The 15598-nt window shown below is 42.9% G+C and overlaps 1 protein-coding gene across 4 annotated transcripts in view; it reads left to right on the forward strand.

Moving 5' to 3' along the window:
* rad50 (RAD50 homolog, double strand break repair protein) overlaps nucleotides 1-15598 on the forward strand; it is a 165845-nt gene that overhangs the window by 50795 nt on the left and 99452 nt on the right. For all 4 annotated transcript variants that reach the window (XM_041194213.1, XM_041194212.1, XM_041194214.1 and 1 more), the window contains exons 9-11: nucleotides 3296-3489; nucleotides 5122-5328; nucleotides 14012-14194. In XM_041194213.1, the coding sequence (XP_041050147.1) occupies nucleotides 3296-3489; nucleotides 5122-5328; nucleotides 14012-14194 (584 nt within the window). The remainder of the gene's footprint in view (nucleotides 1-3295; nucleotides 3490-5121; nucleotides 5329-14011; nucleotides 14195-15598) is intronic.

Consider the following 15598-nt stretch of genomic DNA (forward strand, 5'->3'; position numbering starts at 1 on the left):
CTTCAGGACATTAAGAAGTGAACGTGCTCTGCTGCCTTTGAAGAAGGGCTAACAAAGGCTAAAGTTGTGTCGTGCAAGGTTCATCCAAGTAGTTCTTTGTGGAGCAGTACTTGTAATCACCCAACCCATTTAAAAGATTCAAACTGTAGCTGGGAGGAATACCTCTGGCCAATTTTCACCTGGCACGTAATATATTGGAAGAGTATAAAGGTTGTAGCAAAAGCACCTTAAATGGTCACCTGGATTAAACAACAGTAGGAGGCGAAGCCAGGATGCATGTTGTGGGACTTGATGTCCAGAACATCTTAGTAAGACCATAAGACGTATGAGCAGAAATAGGCCATTTAGCCCATCCAGTCTGCTCCGCCATTCAATGAGATCATGGCTGATCTGATAATCCTCAACTCCACTTTCCTGCCTTTTCCCCATAACTCTTGATTCCCTGACTGGTTCAAGGCTGAGATAGACAGATTTTTAAAATACTTAACAACCCAGCCTCTGCAGCCCTCTGCGGTAAAGAATTCCACAGATTGACTACTCTCTGAGAAAAGAAATTCCTCCTCATCTCTGTTTTAAATGGGCGACCCCCTCACTCTGAGATTATGCCCTCTGGTCCTACACAGTCCCACAAGGGGAAACAACCTCTCAGCATCTACCCTGTCAAGCCCCCTAAGAATCTTATATATTTCAATAAGGTTGCCTTTCATTCTTCTAAATTCCAATGAGTACAGACCCAACCTACTCAAACTCTCCTCATAAGAAACCCCCTCCATTCCTAGAATCAACCTAGTGAACCTTCTCTGGACTGCATCCAATGTCAGTATAGCTTTCCTTAGATAAGGGGACCAAAATTGTTCACAGTATTCTAGGTGTGGTCTAACTAGTACCTTGTATAGTTTTAGCAAGATTTCCCTATTTTTATACTTCATTCCCTTTGAAATAAAAGCCAACATTCCATTTGCCTTCCCTATTACCTGTTGAACTTGTATGTTAGCTTTTTGGGATTCATGCACAAGGACCTTCAAATCCCTCTGCTGCAGCCTTCTGCAGTCTTTCTCCATTTAAATAATATTGAGCTTCTCTATTTTTCCTGCCAAAGTGCATAACCTCACATTTTCCCATATGATATTCCACCTGCCAAGTTTTTGCCCACTCACTTAACCTGTCTATATCCCTCTGTAGGCTCCTTGTATCATCCTCACCACTTGTCTTCCCACCTATTTTTGTGTTATTTGCAAACTTGGCGATAGTACATTTACTTTCCTCATCTAAGTCATTAGCATACATTGTAAATAATTGAGGTCCCAGTACTGATCCCTGTTGCACTCCACTCATTACAAATTGCCATCCCGAAAATGCCCCCCTTATCCCAACTCTCTGTCTTCTATTAATTAGCCAATCCTCTGTCCACACTAATATACTACCCTCAACACCATGGGCTCTTATCTTATTAAGTAGCCTTATGTGTGGTATCTTATTGAACGCCTTTTGGAAATCCAAATATATTACATCTACTGGCTCCCCTTTATCTATCCTGCTTGTTACCTCCTTAAAGAATTCTAATAAATTTGTTTGGCATGATTACCCTTCATGAAGCCATGCTGACCCTGCTTGATTAGATTATGTATTTCTACATGCTCTGCTATTACATCCTTTATATTAGACTGCAACGTTTTCCCAGTGACAGGTGTTAAGCTAACTGGCCTATAGGTATCTGTTTTTTATCTCTCTCCCTTTTTGAATAAGGGTGTTACATTGGCCATTCTCAAATCCCCTGGGACTTTTCCAGAATCTAAGGATTCTTGGAAGATTACTACCAGTGCATCCACTATCTCTGTAGCTACTTCCTTTAATACCCTAGAATGCAACCCATCAGGTCCAGGGGAATTATTGGCCTTTAACCCCATTAGTTTCCCTAGTACTTTTTCTCCAGTGATAGTTATTGTATTTATTTCCAACTCTCCCTTGCTTTTGCCCCTTGATTATTTAGTATTTTTGCAATGCTATTAGTAGCATTGAAGACTGAAGCAAAGTATTTATTCAACTCCTCTGCCATTTCCTGGTTCCCCATTATTATTTACTAAGATATTGTGCAAGCCCTTCCAACATGCTGAAAGCTAATGACTGGTGAATAGCTTCTGAGGAAGCTTGGGATAACAGCTACTAAAAGTTTTGCACATGTAAACCCATTAAAGGTTTAAAGGGACAGTGGAAGATTGGATATGAAATTGGCTTATGAACAGAGAGTTGTTTTTCAGACTAGAGGGAGGTATAGAGTGGTATTCCCAAGGAGTTGGTATTAGGACCACTGCTCTTTTTGATGTATGTTAATGACCTAGACTTAGGAATACAGGGCATAATTTCAAAGTTTGCCCATGACATGAAATTTCTATATAGTAAAACGTGAAGAGGAGGAGGATGATAGTGAAAATAGAAGACGCATGGCAGATGAAATTTAATACCGATAATTGTGAAGTGATACATTTTAGTAGGATGAGACGTAATATAAACAAAATGGAACAAATTTAAAACTGGTGGAGAAATGCAGAGACTTGGGTGTGTATATAGAAACCTTTGCGTTGTTCCAGGACAAGTTGAGAAGACTGATTTTTTTTTAAAATGATATTCTTGGCTATATTAATGCAAGCACTGAGTACGAAAGCAAGGAAGCCACCCTCAATCCCCATAAACCACTGGTTAGGCTTCAGCTGGAGTGTTGTGTCAATTCTAGGCATCACATCTTAGGAAGGATGTTGAGGCTTGGGAGAGAGTGCAAAAGAGATTTATGAGAAAGGTACCAGGGTTGAGGGACTTTAGTTATGTGGAAAGATTGAAGAAGCTTGTTCTGAAGAAGTCATATTGGACACGAAACGTTATCTCTCTGCGCAGATGCTACCAGACCGGATGAGTTTTTCCAGCGCTTACTGTTTTTATTCCAGATCTCCAGCATGCACAGCATTTTGCTCTCAGTTGAGCTGTGGATTGTCTAAGTGAAGCAAGTAATTAGTTACAATTGTTGTGTATGCGAATATAAAAGTGGTGTTTAGTTGCTACATTACCTTAAGCAATGTGACAAGAGGAAGGAAATCTAGAATTGACGGTACTAATTCACCAGATCTTACCCATTCGATGTTACGATTGCTATTTATTTTAGGAACTGATGCTTCTAAATGAGGAAATTTGAAAAGTGTGTCTACAAATTTGAGCGCTCAGTCAATACAGTGAATTGGAAAGAGAGTTGTATAATTTAACTTATGGAAGTAATTGATCTTTGAATCACTTTCCTTGTGTTTAGGACGACTTCAGCTCCAAGCAGACCGGCAGCAGGAAAACATTAAAAAACGAGACACGCTGGTCCACTCTCTTGCAATGCAGCTCGAACTGGATGGTTATGAGCGAGCGCCATTCAGTGATCGCCAGTTCGATAGTTTTCGTCGACAGCTGACGGCTCGGTTGGAGAGTGAGAATGAATCGGCCAACCAACTACTGGTAAGAACTTCTTATTTTCCCGAAAGCGTATTGTTTTCCTGTGTGGTTCTCTGTTTTGGGTCAGTGGCATTGTACTTCTCTGCCACGTTCAGACCACCTGATGGGGGAATATGGATCTTCCTGTTTGGCAATCCTATCCTGTAGTTGGCTGATCGATGTGCTTTTGCAAGGCAGGGAGAGGGCTTAATCTTACCAGATGCATCAAATGCATTGTTTTGTGGTCTGCGATTAAGACCCCCAATTTTCAGTATGTCGGTAGCTAAGAAAGAATACCGTAAGATATTAATTTGTATTTCTAGTTATTCCTCTTTGGAACAATCACGAGCCCAAATTTGTAATGTGAACTTTATTTAAGTTGAGCGTCCTGGAGAGTGTTTACCCTTCGACAGACATCACTAAAGCAGCATATCTGGCTCAGTATTGCAGTTCTGTTTGTGAGACTATGCTGTGCCCTTTTTGGCTGCCACTATCCCTACATTACAGCAGTGATTACATTTCACAAGAAATAAATTGGCTGTAAAGCATTTTGGAATTAAAAACAGGAAACGCTGGAAAAACTCAGCAGCTCTGGCAGCATGTGCGGAGAGAGAAGCGGAGTTGATGTTTTGACTCAGAACATTAACCCTATTTCTCTCCCCACAGATGCTGCCAGACCGGCTGAGCTTTTCCAGGATCTCCTGTTTTTATTTCAGATCTCTGGTATCTGCGGTATTTTGCTTTTATTGAAGCATTTTGGAATGCCCGGAGACTGTGAAATATGTGTAAGACTTTCGTTCATTAACATATATAAGGTCTAAATTTTATGCAGGCGGTAAAGGAAAATTTACGTCCGGATGGAATGTGGATTGAAAGGCGGGGCAGGATTTTCCCCTCTTCGGGCGGGCTGGGGGAGCGGTCCTGAGATGGACCGCCGCTCGCGATCGAGCTCCGACCACGATTTGGCCGGCCAATAAACGACCAACCAGCGTGAAGCGCGCGCTGAGAGCCTCAGCGCTGCCGGGGGTAGGGGGGTGAGGAGCGCTAGCACTGAAAGCGCCCTGAAGGCCGGGAGCTGCCTTAGGGAGCGGAAGAATTTCAAATAAACGTTTTTACAAATGATGTAAACATGTCCCCATGTTTGACTCAGTCACATGTTAAAAACGATGTTAAAGAATTCTTATTGTTTTTTTTTGTCTAGTTACGGTTGGAAACCTCAACCTGTTTAAAAAAAAATGCAAAAGGCCACCTGGCTTATTCGCCCGCACGTTAACCAAATGGCTGAGCGGGCAGCGATAAATACAAATTAATTGCTCATTTAAGGGCCTTAGTAGGCCTCTTAATGGTCGGTGGGCACGCTGCTACCTTTCGTTCACACCCGCCGGCCGAAAGATCGCGAGTGTGTGATGACGACCGGGACGCTCGCCCTCATGTCATCGCGCACTATTTCACACACACATTTGGACCGGGCGCCTGCCTGCCTGCCTGTGGGACGGTAAATTCTGTGGTTTTCAATGATAATCAGGACTCTGGTTTTGCAAATATGATGTGAAGTTTTAGTCGTCTCAGGGTTAATATCTATCCCTGAGTTGCCTGGAGTCTCCGTATGCCCAACATCAACTGCTGTAATCATTCCACAATTGTTTGTTTTAACAGGGCGAATATGCAGAGAAAGAGGCAACCAAGCAACGGCAGATTGATGAGATCAGAGACAAGAAGACAGGATTGGAGCGAACAATCGAACTGAAGTTGGACATTCAGAGCAAGAGACAAGTTGAGCTGAAGAATGTTAAATTTGATCTCCAGCAGCTGGAAGGGTCATCCACTAGACTGCAAGAATTGGATCAAGAGCTCAGTAAAGTGGTAAGGCAGCAAAGGGACTCCGCTCTCCAGCTGTTATGTTTCTCATTCTGCCTTATGCACTTCAACTCGATCTAGAGAACTGTCGTTGTACAATAGATTTCTGAATTTAGAAACATTTGAGGCAGCACTGAGGGAGTGCTGCACAGCCGAGGTGCTATCTTTCAGATGAGACTTTAAACCGAGTTCCTGTCTGCCCCCTAAGGTGGCATGTAAAAGATTCCATGAAATAGCTCCATGGTACTATTTCAAAGAAGGACAGGGGAGTTATTCCCAGCGCACTGGGCTGTATTTAGCCCTGAATCAGATCACAAAAACAGATTACCTAGTCATTATTACATTGCTATTTATGCAACAGTGCTGTCAGCAACTTGGTCGCTGTGTTTCCTACATTACAACATTATGCTGCAAAAGTACATAATTGGCTGCAAAATGATTTGAGACATCCGCTGAAAGGTGCTAAATAAAGGTGCTTTCTATTTAGAACACAAATGTGCCTATGAATCACCTGTCAGTAGAAAAAATATACAAACAGCAGCTTAATGATTTGGTTGAGAGGCAGTTCAAATCCTGAAAAGAACAGCCAAAAGATCCTGAGAACAGACCTTGTGCAACCAGTTTTGGCAAGAAACGTAATGAACATGAGGATTAATTTGACCCAATTATTATCAGTTTTTTTTATCTTGTAGTTCAAACTTGAGCACCAAGCGCTTAGTACGTAACATGATAACAATTTTCTAATAATGAACGTTATAAAATTAATTAATGAAAATGCGAAGCACTATTTTGGAAAAATCAAAGTTCAGGAGATTACTGGTTGTAATAGTTTGATGAAAAAAAGAGTGGGTATGGAAAAGATTTTCCATTGGGTTAAAACCCTGGAATGTGTGCTTTGAGCTGTGATTGGGTTTCAGATGAAAATCTGAATGTAACAGTGATCAGTGAGATCCATATTTGAATCCGGCTGTCATTTGGGATGATGATCCATGTCGGAATCAAGCTGTGGAGAGGCCTGTGATTAAGATTTGTGTTTGAATGTAGCTGCGATTGTTAGATTGGGATCTTCATAGGGGTCCAGTTGTGATAGATGAGACTAAAATCCCTGAGCTCTGTTCACTGTAAGTGAAATGGTTTTGAACATTGTGGGCATAAAGCCACAGCACAAAACTCCCCACAGTCTGGCATTTGAGTTAACTGAACCTGAGAGGCCTAAGGTCGGCTGGTGGAAATGTCACATCTTTCTACAGTAGGTGTCCTTCTCATCGATGGGGGTGGGGAGGGTTTCACTGTTGTCGCATTACAAAAGCTTTGCTTTTAATCCATTCTAGTCGCACCCATGTGGGAACGTTTCACACAGAAGCTGGTGGCATCGCTCCAATTTCTCATCTACGTGTCGCCCCTCAGCAGCATCATCCAGAAACAGTCTCAGTTTTTGCATGTACAGCGACGACACCCAACTCTACCTCACCATCACCTTTCTGGACCCCTCCACTGTCTTTAATTATCAGACTGCTCATCAGACATCTGCCTGAGCCAGAGGTTTCCTGCAATTAAGTATTGAGTAGAATGAAGCAATTGTCTTTGGTCCCTGCTACAAACTCTGCTCCCCAACTACTGACTCCATCCCTCTCCCTGTCAACTATTTGAGGCTGAAGCAAGCTGTTCACAACCATGAATCATATTTGACTCTGGTGGGGAGCTTCTGACCACATATCCACGTCATCACTACCACTGTAACATCTCCTAACTCTGTCCCTGTCTCAGCTCATCTGCTGCTGAAACTCTTATCCATGCCTTTGTTACCTCTAAACTTGACTATCCCAATTCACTCCTGGCCAGCCTCCCATGTTCTACCCTCCATAACCTTCAGGACTTTAAAAGCTCTGTATTTTAACTAGCTTCAAGTCCCGTTTACTGATCACCCCTTAACCTCATTGACTTACATTGACTCCGGGTTAAGTATCATCTCGATTTTCAAATTTTTCACCCTTGTTTTCAAATCCTTTCATGGTGTCATCGTTGCCAATTTTCCCCTGCCCCACAATCCTCTAAGATATTGTGCTCCTCTAGTGCTGGCTCCTTGAAATTATAATTGCCCTTCAACATTGGTGGCTGTGCCTTCAGCTACTAAACTCTGGAATTCCTTCTCTAAAACTCTCCACCTCTCTACCCCTCTTTCCTTTTAAGAGTTAGATCCTTAGAACCTAACTCTTTGGTCAAACTTTTGGTTTATTGCCTTATGTGACTTTATGTCAAATTTTACTGTACAGTGCTCCTGTGAAGTACTTTGGGATGTTTTATTACATTAAAGGTGCTATATAAATGCATGTCGTTGTAAACATTTAGCCCTGCCTACCTCTGTCCACAGATGCTGCCTGACCTCAGTGTTTCCAACATTTTTTTGTTTTCATTACATTGTGCCGGATTAGTAAGGTTCCTTTTATCATAAATAGGGATTTTATTGTCTGCCCCTCCGCCTGCCTGTCTACAGCTTGGACTTGTGGGCAGGAGGCACAATTTCAGAATTTGCAGACGTCACAGAATTTGAAATTGTGACCGACAATGAGCAAAATAGTGCTAAACTTAGAACATAGACAGGTCGGTGGAATGGCAGCAGCAGCAACAATGACCACTTTATAATGGCAAATGAAGTTCAATGGAGAAAAGCGTGAGGTGATGCATATTGGTGGGAAGAATGAGGGAAGACAGCACAAACTAAATGGCACAATTTTAAATGGGATGGAAGAAGTGAGAGGTCTGGGGGTGCTTATGCACAAATCTTGGAGGGTGCCCTGACAGTTTAACAAAGCAGTTAATAAAGCATAGGACGGTTATGCATATAAGATTAGTTCAGTCCCAGCTGGAGTATTGTGTTCAGTTCTGGACTCCACACTTTGCAAAGGGTACAGAAGAGATTTATTGGAGTGGTTCCAGAGTCGAGGGATTACAGTTACATAGGCTGAAGAAGCTGTTGTTGCTCTCCTTAGAGCAGGGAAGGCCAGGAGAAAAGTTTAAAATCGTGGGAGGGTTTAACTCTGGGTGGGGAACCTATGACCTGTGGGCCAGATCCAGCCCGTTGCTTAATTTCACCCAGCCCGCAGCAAGTATAGACCTACGACAGTAGCACCTTCAAAATAGCATTTATCATCGTCATTATGAACTTGCTTTGGATAAAAGCATCAGCTGAATTACAATAATAATATTTAAAAATGTAATATTCAAATTCAGTCATCATTTTAAAACAGCGACAAAAACAAAAATACCTGGAAAAACTCAGCAGGTCTAGCAGCATCGGTGGAGAGGAGCACAGTTGACGTTTCGAGTCCACATGACTCTCTTAAAACAGCGGATGAGTTGAATGCTTCTGTATTCTCTCTGAGAAAACTAAATCTAGTCGATTTTTGTGTGTGTGATCCGCCACTGATTTTTTTTCCTGCATGTGTATGGCCAATGATGATAAAAAGGTTCCTCACTGCTGGTTTAAATAGATTAAATAAAAATAAACTGTTTCTGGTGGCTGAAGAGTTGATAAGCAGAGGCGTAGATTTAAGGATAAAAGCAAAAAAACTGCAGATGCAGGAAATCCAAAACAAAAATAAAAATACCTGGAAAAACTCAGCAGGTCTGGCAGCATCTGTGGAGAGGAATACAGTTAACATTTCGAGTCCGTATGACTCTTCAACAGAACTAAGTAAAAATAGAAGAGAGGTGAAATATAAGCTGGTTTAAGTGGGGGGCGGTGGGACAAGTAGTGCTGGATAGAGGGCCAGTGATAGGTGGAGATAACCAAAAGATGTCAGAAACAAAAGGACAAAGAGGTGTTGAAGGTGGTGATGTTATCTAAGGAATGTGCTAATTACCTTGCTTGTCCTGCTTTCTACCCTTAATTAGCACTTTTTTTTTCTTTTCTGTCTCCTGTTCTGCCATCTGTGACGATTTTCTTGCTTGTGCAACCAAAGTCATCATTAGATTTGGTTAGTACTGAACTTTCTGTTGGGCTGGATCCTATTAAATATTGAAGAAAAGAAGGTGAAGAGTTTGAGAATGCATGGGTCTGTTAAAGCCTTCTCAGAGCAGTTAGGTGCTGCCCCACCATTGGCAGCTATGCCTTCAGCTGCCTAGGTCCTAAACTTTGGAATGTCCCTCGCTAATCCTCTCCTCCTTTGAAAGGCTCTTAGAGCCTACGCTTTTGACTGAGCTCTTGATCATCTTGCCTTAACATTTCCTTATGTGGTTTGATGCATTCCTGTGATGCACCATGGGACATTTTGCTGCATTAAAGGCACTGTTTAAAAGCACACTGATGGGGGGGTAGGTCATGATATAGTTAGTAAGTTGTAAAGGAACAAATGTGATTAAGGCAAAGATGTGGGTTTAGTGTCTTCATCCATAAGAACTTACATCACATAAAAATTATGCTGAATAATTTTTCCTTTGTATCAAGTCTGTCAGAAATAGCCCTTTGGGATAATGCCAATGACTGATTTATATAGTGTTTGAGTATATGCCTGTGAATGGATCCTCTGTCCAACACGAGCATTATATTGAGCTAAGCATCCACCTCAACAGTGTGTCGTGGGAACCCATCTGCATGGAGGCTAGAGGGTAAGAGTTGAAACTTCTCAATTGAAGCATTGCAACATGGTAGTGTACACTGGGAATGACCAATGAAAGTGCACTTGGGAAAGGGGTTAAAAATTTGGAGTGAAAAATGCAAAACGGCAGAGAAATAGTTGGGACCAAAGAATTAAGTTTCTTGGTTGCTCCTGTCTCACATCTATCCATGGAATACAAATAATCCATTTATGGGAACTGAGATGTATAGAGTCATAGAGGTCTGCAGCATAGAAAGAGGCCCTTCGGCCCTTCGAGTCTGCGCCCGTCAAACAAGTACCTAACTATTCTAACCCCATTTTCCAGTACAAGGCCCATCATAGCCTTGTATGCCATGGCATCGCACGTGCACATCCAAATACTTCTTAAATGTTTTGAGGGTATCTGCCTCTCCCACCCTTTCAGGCAGTGAGTTCCAGATTTCCACCACCCTCTGGGTGAAAAATTCCTTCCTCACATTCCCTCTAAACCTCCTGCCCCTTACCTTAAATCTATGCCCCCTGGTTATTGATCCCTCCACCAAGGGGAAAAATTTCTTTCTGTCTTCCCTATCTCTGCCCCTCATAATTTTATTCACCTCAATCATGTCCCCCCTCAATCTCCTCTGCTCCAGGGAAAATAACCCCTGTCTATCCAACCTCTCCTCATAACTAAAACTCTCCAGCCCAGGCAACATCCTGGTAAACCTTCTCTGCACTCACTCTAGTGCAATCATATCCTTCCTCTAATGCGGATTCCAGAACTGTATGCAATACTCTAGCTGTGGCCTAATCAGCGTTTTATACAGTTCCAGCATAACCTCCCTGCTCTTATATTCCATGCCTCAGCTAGTAAAGGCAAATATCCCATATGCCGCCTTAACCACCTTATCTACCTGTCCCGCTACCTTAAGGGACCGGTGGACATGCACACCAAGGTCCCTCTGATCCTCGGTACTTCCCAGGGTCCTACCACTTCACACTTATCCGGATTAAATTCCATTTGCCACCATTCAGCCCATCTGACCAGCCCATCTATATCCTTCTGTAATCTAAGGCTATCCTCCTCACTATTTACCACGCCTCCAATTTTCATGTTATCCGTGAACTTACTGATCAACCCTCCTACATTCAAGTCTAAACCGTTTATATATACGACAAACAGCAAGGGACCCAACACCGATCCCTGCAAAACCCCAATGGACACAGACATCCAGTCACAATCACACCCCTCGACCATCACCCTCTGCCTCCTGCCACTCAGCCAATTCCGGATCCAATTTGTCAAACTGCCTTGGATCCCATGAGCTCTTATCTTCGTTATCAGTCTCCCATGGGGGACCTTATCAAAAGCCTTGCTGAAGTCCAAGTAGACTACGTCAAATGCATTGCCCTCATCTACACGCCTGGTCACCTCTTCAAAAAATTCAAATTGGTCAGACATGACCTCCCCTTAAAACCATGCTGACTTTCCTTGATTAATCCCTGCCTCTCCAAGTGTAGATTAATTCTGTCTCTCAGAATCGCTTCCAATAGTTTCCCCACCACTGAGGCTAGACTGACTGGCCTGTAGTTCCCTGGTTTATCCCTTCCTCCCTTCTTGTATAACGGTACCACATTGGCTGTCCTCCAGTCCTCTGGCACCTCTCCTGTGGCCAGAGAGGTACTGAAAATTATTGCCAACTCCCCTGCTATCTCCTCCCTTGCCTCATTCAACAGCCTAGGATACATTTCATCCGGGCCTGGAGATTTAGCTACTTTAAGCCTGCCAGACTACTTAGAACCTCCTCCCTTTCAATGCTAATTTCTTTAATTATATCACAGCCTTTCTGCCTGATTTCCATACTCACATTGTCCGTCTCACTCGTGAACACTGACACAAAGTATTCATTTAGAACCCTACCTAGGTCTTCCTGCTCCTCTCTTGTATGACCTTCTATGTACTGGTTTAAAAAGCTCTCCTGGATGCATTTTAAGAATTCTGCTCCCTCTAAACCTATCACACTATGACTAACCCAGTTAATGTTGGGGAAGTTGAAATCCGCTACTATTACTACCCTATTATTTTTACACTTGTCTGAAATTTGCCTACATATCTGCTCTTCTATTTCTCTCTTATTGTTTGGGGGCCTATAGTACACTCCCAGCAATGTGATTGCTCCCTTTTTGTTTTTAGGTTCTACCCATATGGCTTCATTTGAGGAGTGTTCTAAGATGTCATCCCCCCCTTGCTGCTGCAATTGATTCCTTGATCAATATTGTGATACCCCCTCCTCTTTTACCTCCTTCCCTGAAGACCCTATATCCTGGAATATTGAGCTGCCAATCCTACCCCTCTCTCAACCACGTCTCTGTGACAGCAATAACATCGTACTTCTATGTGTTAATTTGTGCCCTCAACTCATCTGCCTTATTCGTCAGACTCCTTGCATTAAAACAAATATCATCCAACCTTGCCAAACTCCCTTGTGCCTTAACTGGCCTATAATTTCTATGCCTTCCAGACTCACTTGTTCTCTCTTCTGATTTTGGCTGTGCATTTCCCCTTGCTGAACCTCCTCTCAGGATCCTATCCCCCTGCCAAGTTAGTTTAAACCCTCCCCAACAGCACTAGCAAGCCTCCCTGTAAGGATGTTACTCCCATTCAGGTTCACGTGCAACCTGTCCGCCTTGTACAGGTCCCACCACCTCCAGAAATCTAAAACTCTCCCTCCTGCATCATCTCTCCAGTCACATTCATCTGGACTAACCTCCTATTTCTATACTCACTAGAGCGTGGCACCATAAGTAATCCAGAGATTACTACCTTTTGAGGTCCTGTTTTTTAATCTGCTCCCTAAATTCTGCTTGCAGGACCTCATTCCTCTTTCTACCTATGTCGTTGGTACCAATATGTACCACGACCTCTCTCTGCCCTCCCCCTTTGGAATGCCCTGCAGCTGTTCAGTGACATCCTTGACCCTGGAACCAGGGAGGCAACATACCATCCTGGTATTTCCGCAGAAATGCCTGCCTATTACCCTTATTATCGAGCCTCTATCACTATTGCTCTTCCCCTCTTCCCCCACCACCCCCCAGCCCCCCAGTGCAGCTGAGCCACTCTCAGTGCCATGAGTGTGGCTGCACTCCTCAGAGGAACCGTCATTCTCACAGTTTTTCAACACAGAAAAAAGGTTCTTGAGTGAGATGCACCCTGGGGATTTCCTGACTACCTGCCTGACAGCTTTCTTCTGACTGATGGTCACCCGTTCCCTCTGTTTGCACTTCTGTAAGCTGTGGGGTGACCACGTCTAAAAATGTGCTATCCATGAAACTCTCAGCCTCGCGGATTCACCTCAGTGTCTCCAGCTGCCACTCAAGCTTCGAAACACAGACCTCAAGTAGCTGCAGCTGATGACACTTCCTGCACACGTGGTCGGTCAGAGTGCAAGGAGCGTCTAGGACTTCCCACATGTTGCAGGTGGTACATAACACGGGACTGAGCTACTTTGCCATGCCTCTAGTTGAAAAAACCCTTTAAGTTAAATACAGTAAAAAAAAAGTTAAACTATTTATGTACTTTAAATAAAAACTAGAATTCTTACCTTTCCTTAGCTTAATCTATCTTAAACTGAAGAAAAACACTTACCCACTACTCAATAATCAGCTCTCACCTTTGTGCTGATGTCACTTTTTGAAGCTTCCCCGCACTCACGCTGGCTCTGATCTCTCCGCCGCTCTCTCGCGCTGTCTTGTGATGTCACTCTTCTTATTTTCAACAAGAACTGACTGCAGGACACACTTCCCAGACTGCTTCACCACAATGCTGACTGCAGGGCACTCTTCCCAGACTGCTTCACCACAATGCTGACTGCAGGGCACTCTTCCCAAACTGCTTCACTGCGATGCTGACTGCAGGACACACTTCCCAGACTGCTTCACCGCGATGCTGACTGCAGGACACTCTCTTCCCAGCCCAGTATAGTTGAATGGTGACACTGAAGTTGCAAATACATATTTGCTTTCCAGTGTTCTTTTCATTCTGTGGTGAAAATACCCCTGATTCCAGTATCTTTGTGACATCTCACTTGCTCCTGAATTTATTGGCTTTTTAGGAGCATGACCTTGAACGTGCAGAAACCAGCAGCAATGTGGAGGGCCTGAAGGCTGAATCAGTGGACCTGAAGAAAGAGAAGGATGAACTAGACAAGTCCTTGCGGAGACTGGATCAGGAAATGGAGATGTTGAACTTGCACAACACAGCCAGAACTCAGATGGAAATGCTGAAAAAAGACAAGGTAAATGTGTGTGCATTTGTGTCTGTCTATCTCTTTTTCTCGCTCCTGCTATATATGGGCAGTCAGTTTATTTGCTCTGTAGTTAAAAACATGGTACAGCATGATGATGCTAAATAATAACATATGTCGTCTTGTGAAGCATTTGAAACGTTTGTGACAGACAGTTAACAAAATGTCTTTGACCTTTACTCATCATTTGAAGCTTAATGTATCATTGTTTGGCACCTTTTATATCATTCAGATGACTCCGTCTATATCGAGTCGAAAGCGTTCCTCAGCTGTACACCAAGCAGGGTATAGTTACCGGGTTTTTAAGGCTTAGAAGTTTAAGGAGTCATTTGGTTAATTTTTTCAAGATTTAAAGAGGGTAGATTGGGAGAAGCTATTTCTCTGCATTTGGGGGTCTAGGACCAGGGAAGATGGCCTAAAAATAAGAGGCAGATCTTTTGGGAGTGAAATTGGGAAGCATCACTTCACACACAAAAGCTAGTAGAAGTTTGGAACTCTCTCTGCAGACAGCAATTGATGCAAGCTCGATAGCTAATTTTAAAACTGATAGATTTTTGTTAGTCAAAGGCATTAAGGAAAGGCAAGTATTTGGAGTTGGGTCAAGGACTAGCCATGATCTCATTGAATGGTGGAGCAGACTCGAGAGGCTAGATGGCTGACTTGTGTTCCTATGACAAGTTTATTGAACGTTAAGCTAAATGATAAACAGTTCCAAGTATAAACAGTATATTTGCAGTAATTATAAAGTTTACCATTACCGTTAATGCCTGAGTGACAAATACAGATTCTTCAAATATGAATCTTTCAAACTGAGTCATTCTCTTGTCTGATGATAGGTTCACCGCAAAACTTCCTGATTAGCCTCATTACCACTAATGGCCTCAGGTTGATTTGTGAGCTGAGTGCAAGCAGCCAAGTATTATCCCGTGACCTGAAAGTGTCCATCAAAGCAACTGCAAAGGGTCATGGTTCTTCCCTGTTCATGGCTCCAATTCATGCCTTCACCTCAGATCTGGCTGTCAATGAAGCAGGTTATTTTAATAGGTTACCCGAGATAGCGACCACTGATCGATAGAACTCTCAAAAGGCAAAAAAGTTAACTTACTTTGTCAACATTGCTTTTTTTTTCATCCTTCCAAACACTTGCTGTTCCTTAGCTTCAGCTCATTGAGACCTGCTTTGGTCAACTCATTTTCAGCCTTCAACTCAAGACAGCTCCTTGTTACACAATATTTCCCAGTGGCCAGTATACAAGCATTTACTCCACCCTGAATTGACAGGTGTGGGTGCTATTTTGAATTCAGCACCAGAGCTGAGTTATTGTTCCTAGAATAATACTCAAGTCTGGGATGGATTCAGACAAAAGTAGTGACATTGATCGAAAAAAAGAGTTGG

This window comes from Carcharodon carcharias, chromosome 8 (genome assembly GCF_017639515.1).
Source record: "Carcharodon carcharias isolate sCarCar2 chromosome 8, sCarCar2.pri, whole genome shotgun sequence".
In the NCBI taxonomy this organism is placed as follows: domain Eukaryota; kingdom Metazoa; phylum Chordata; class Chondrichthyes; order Lamniformes; family Lamnidae; genus Carcharodon; species Carcharodon carcharias.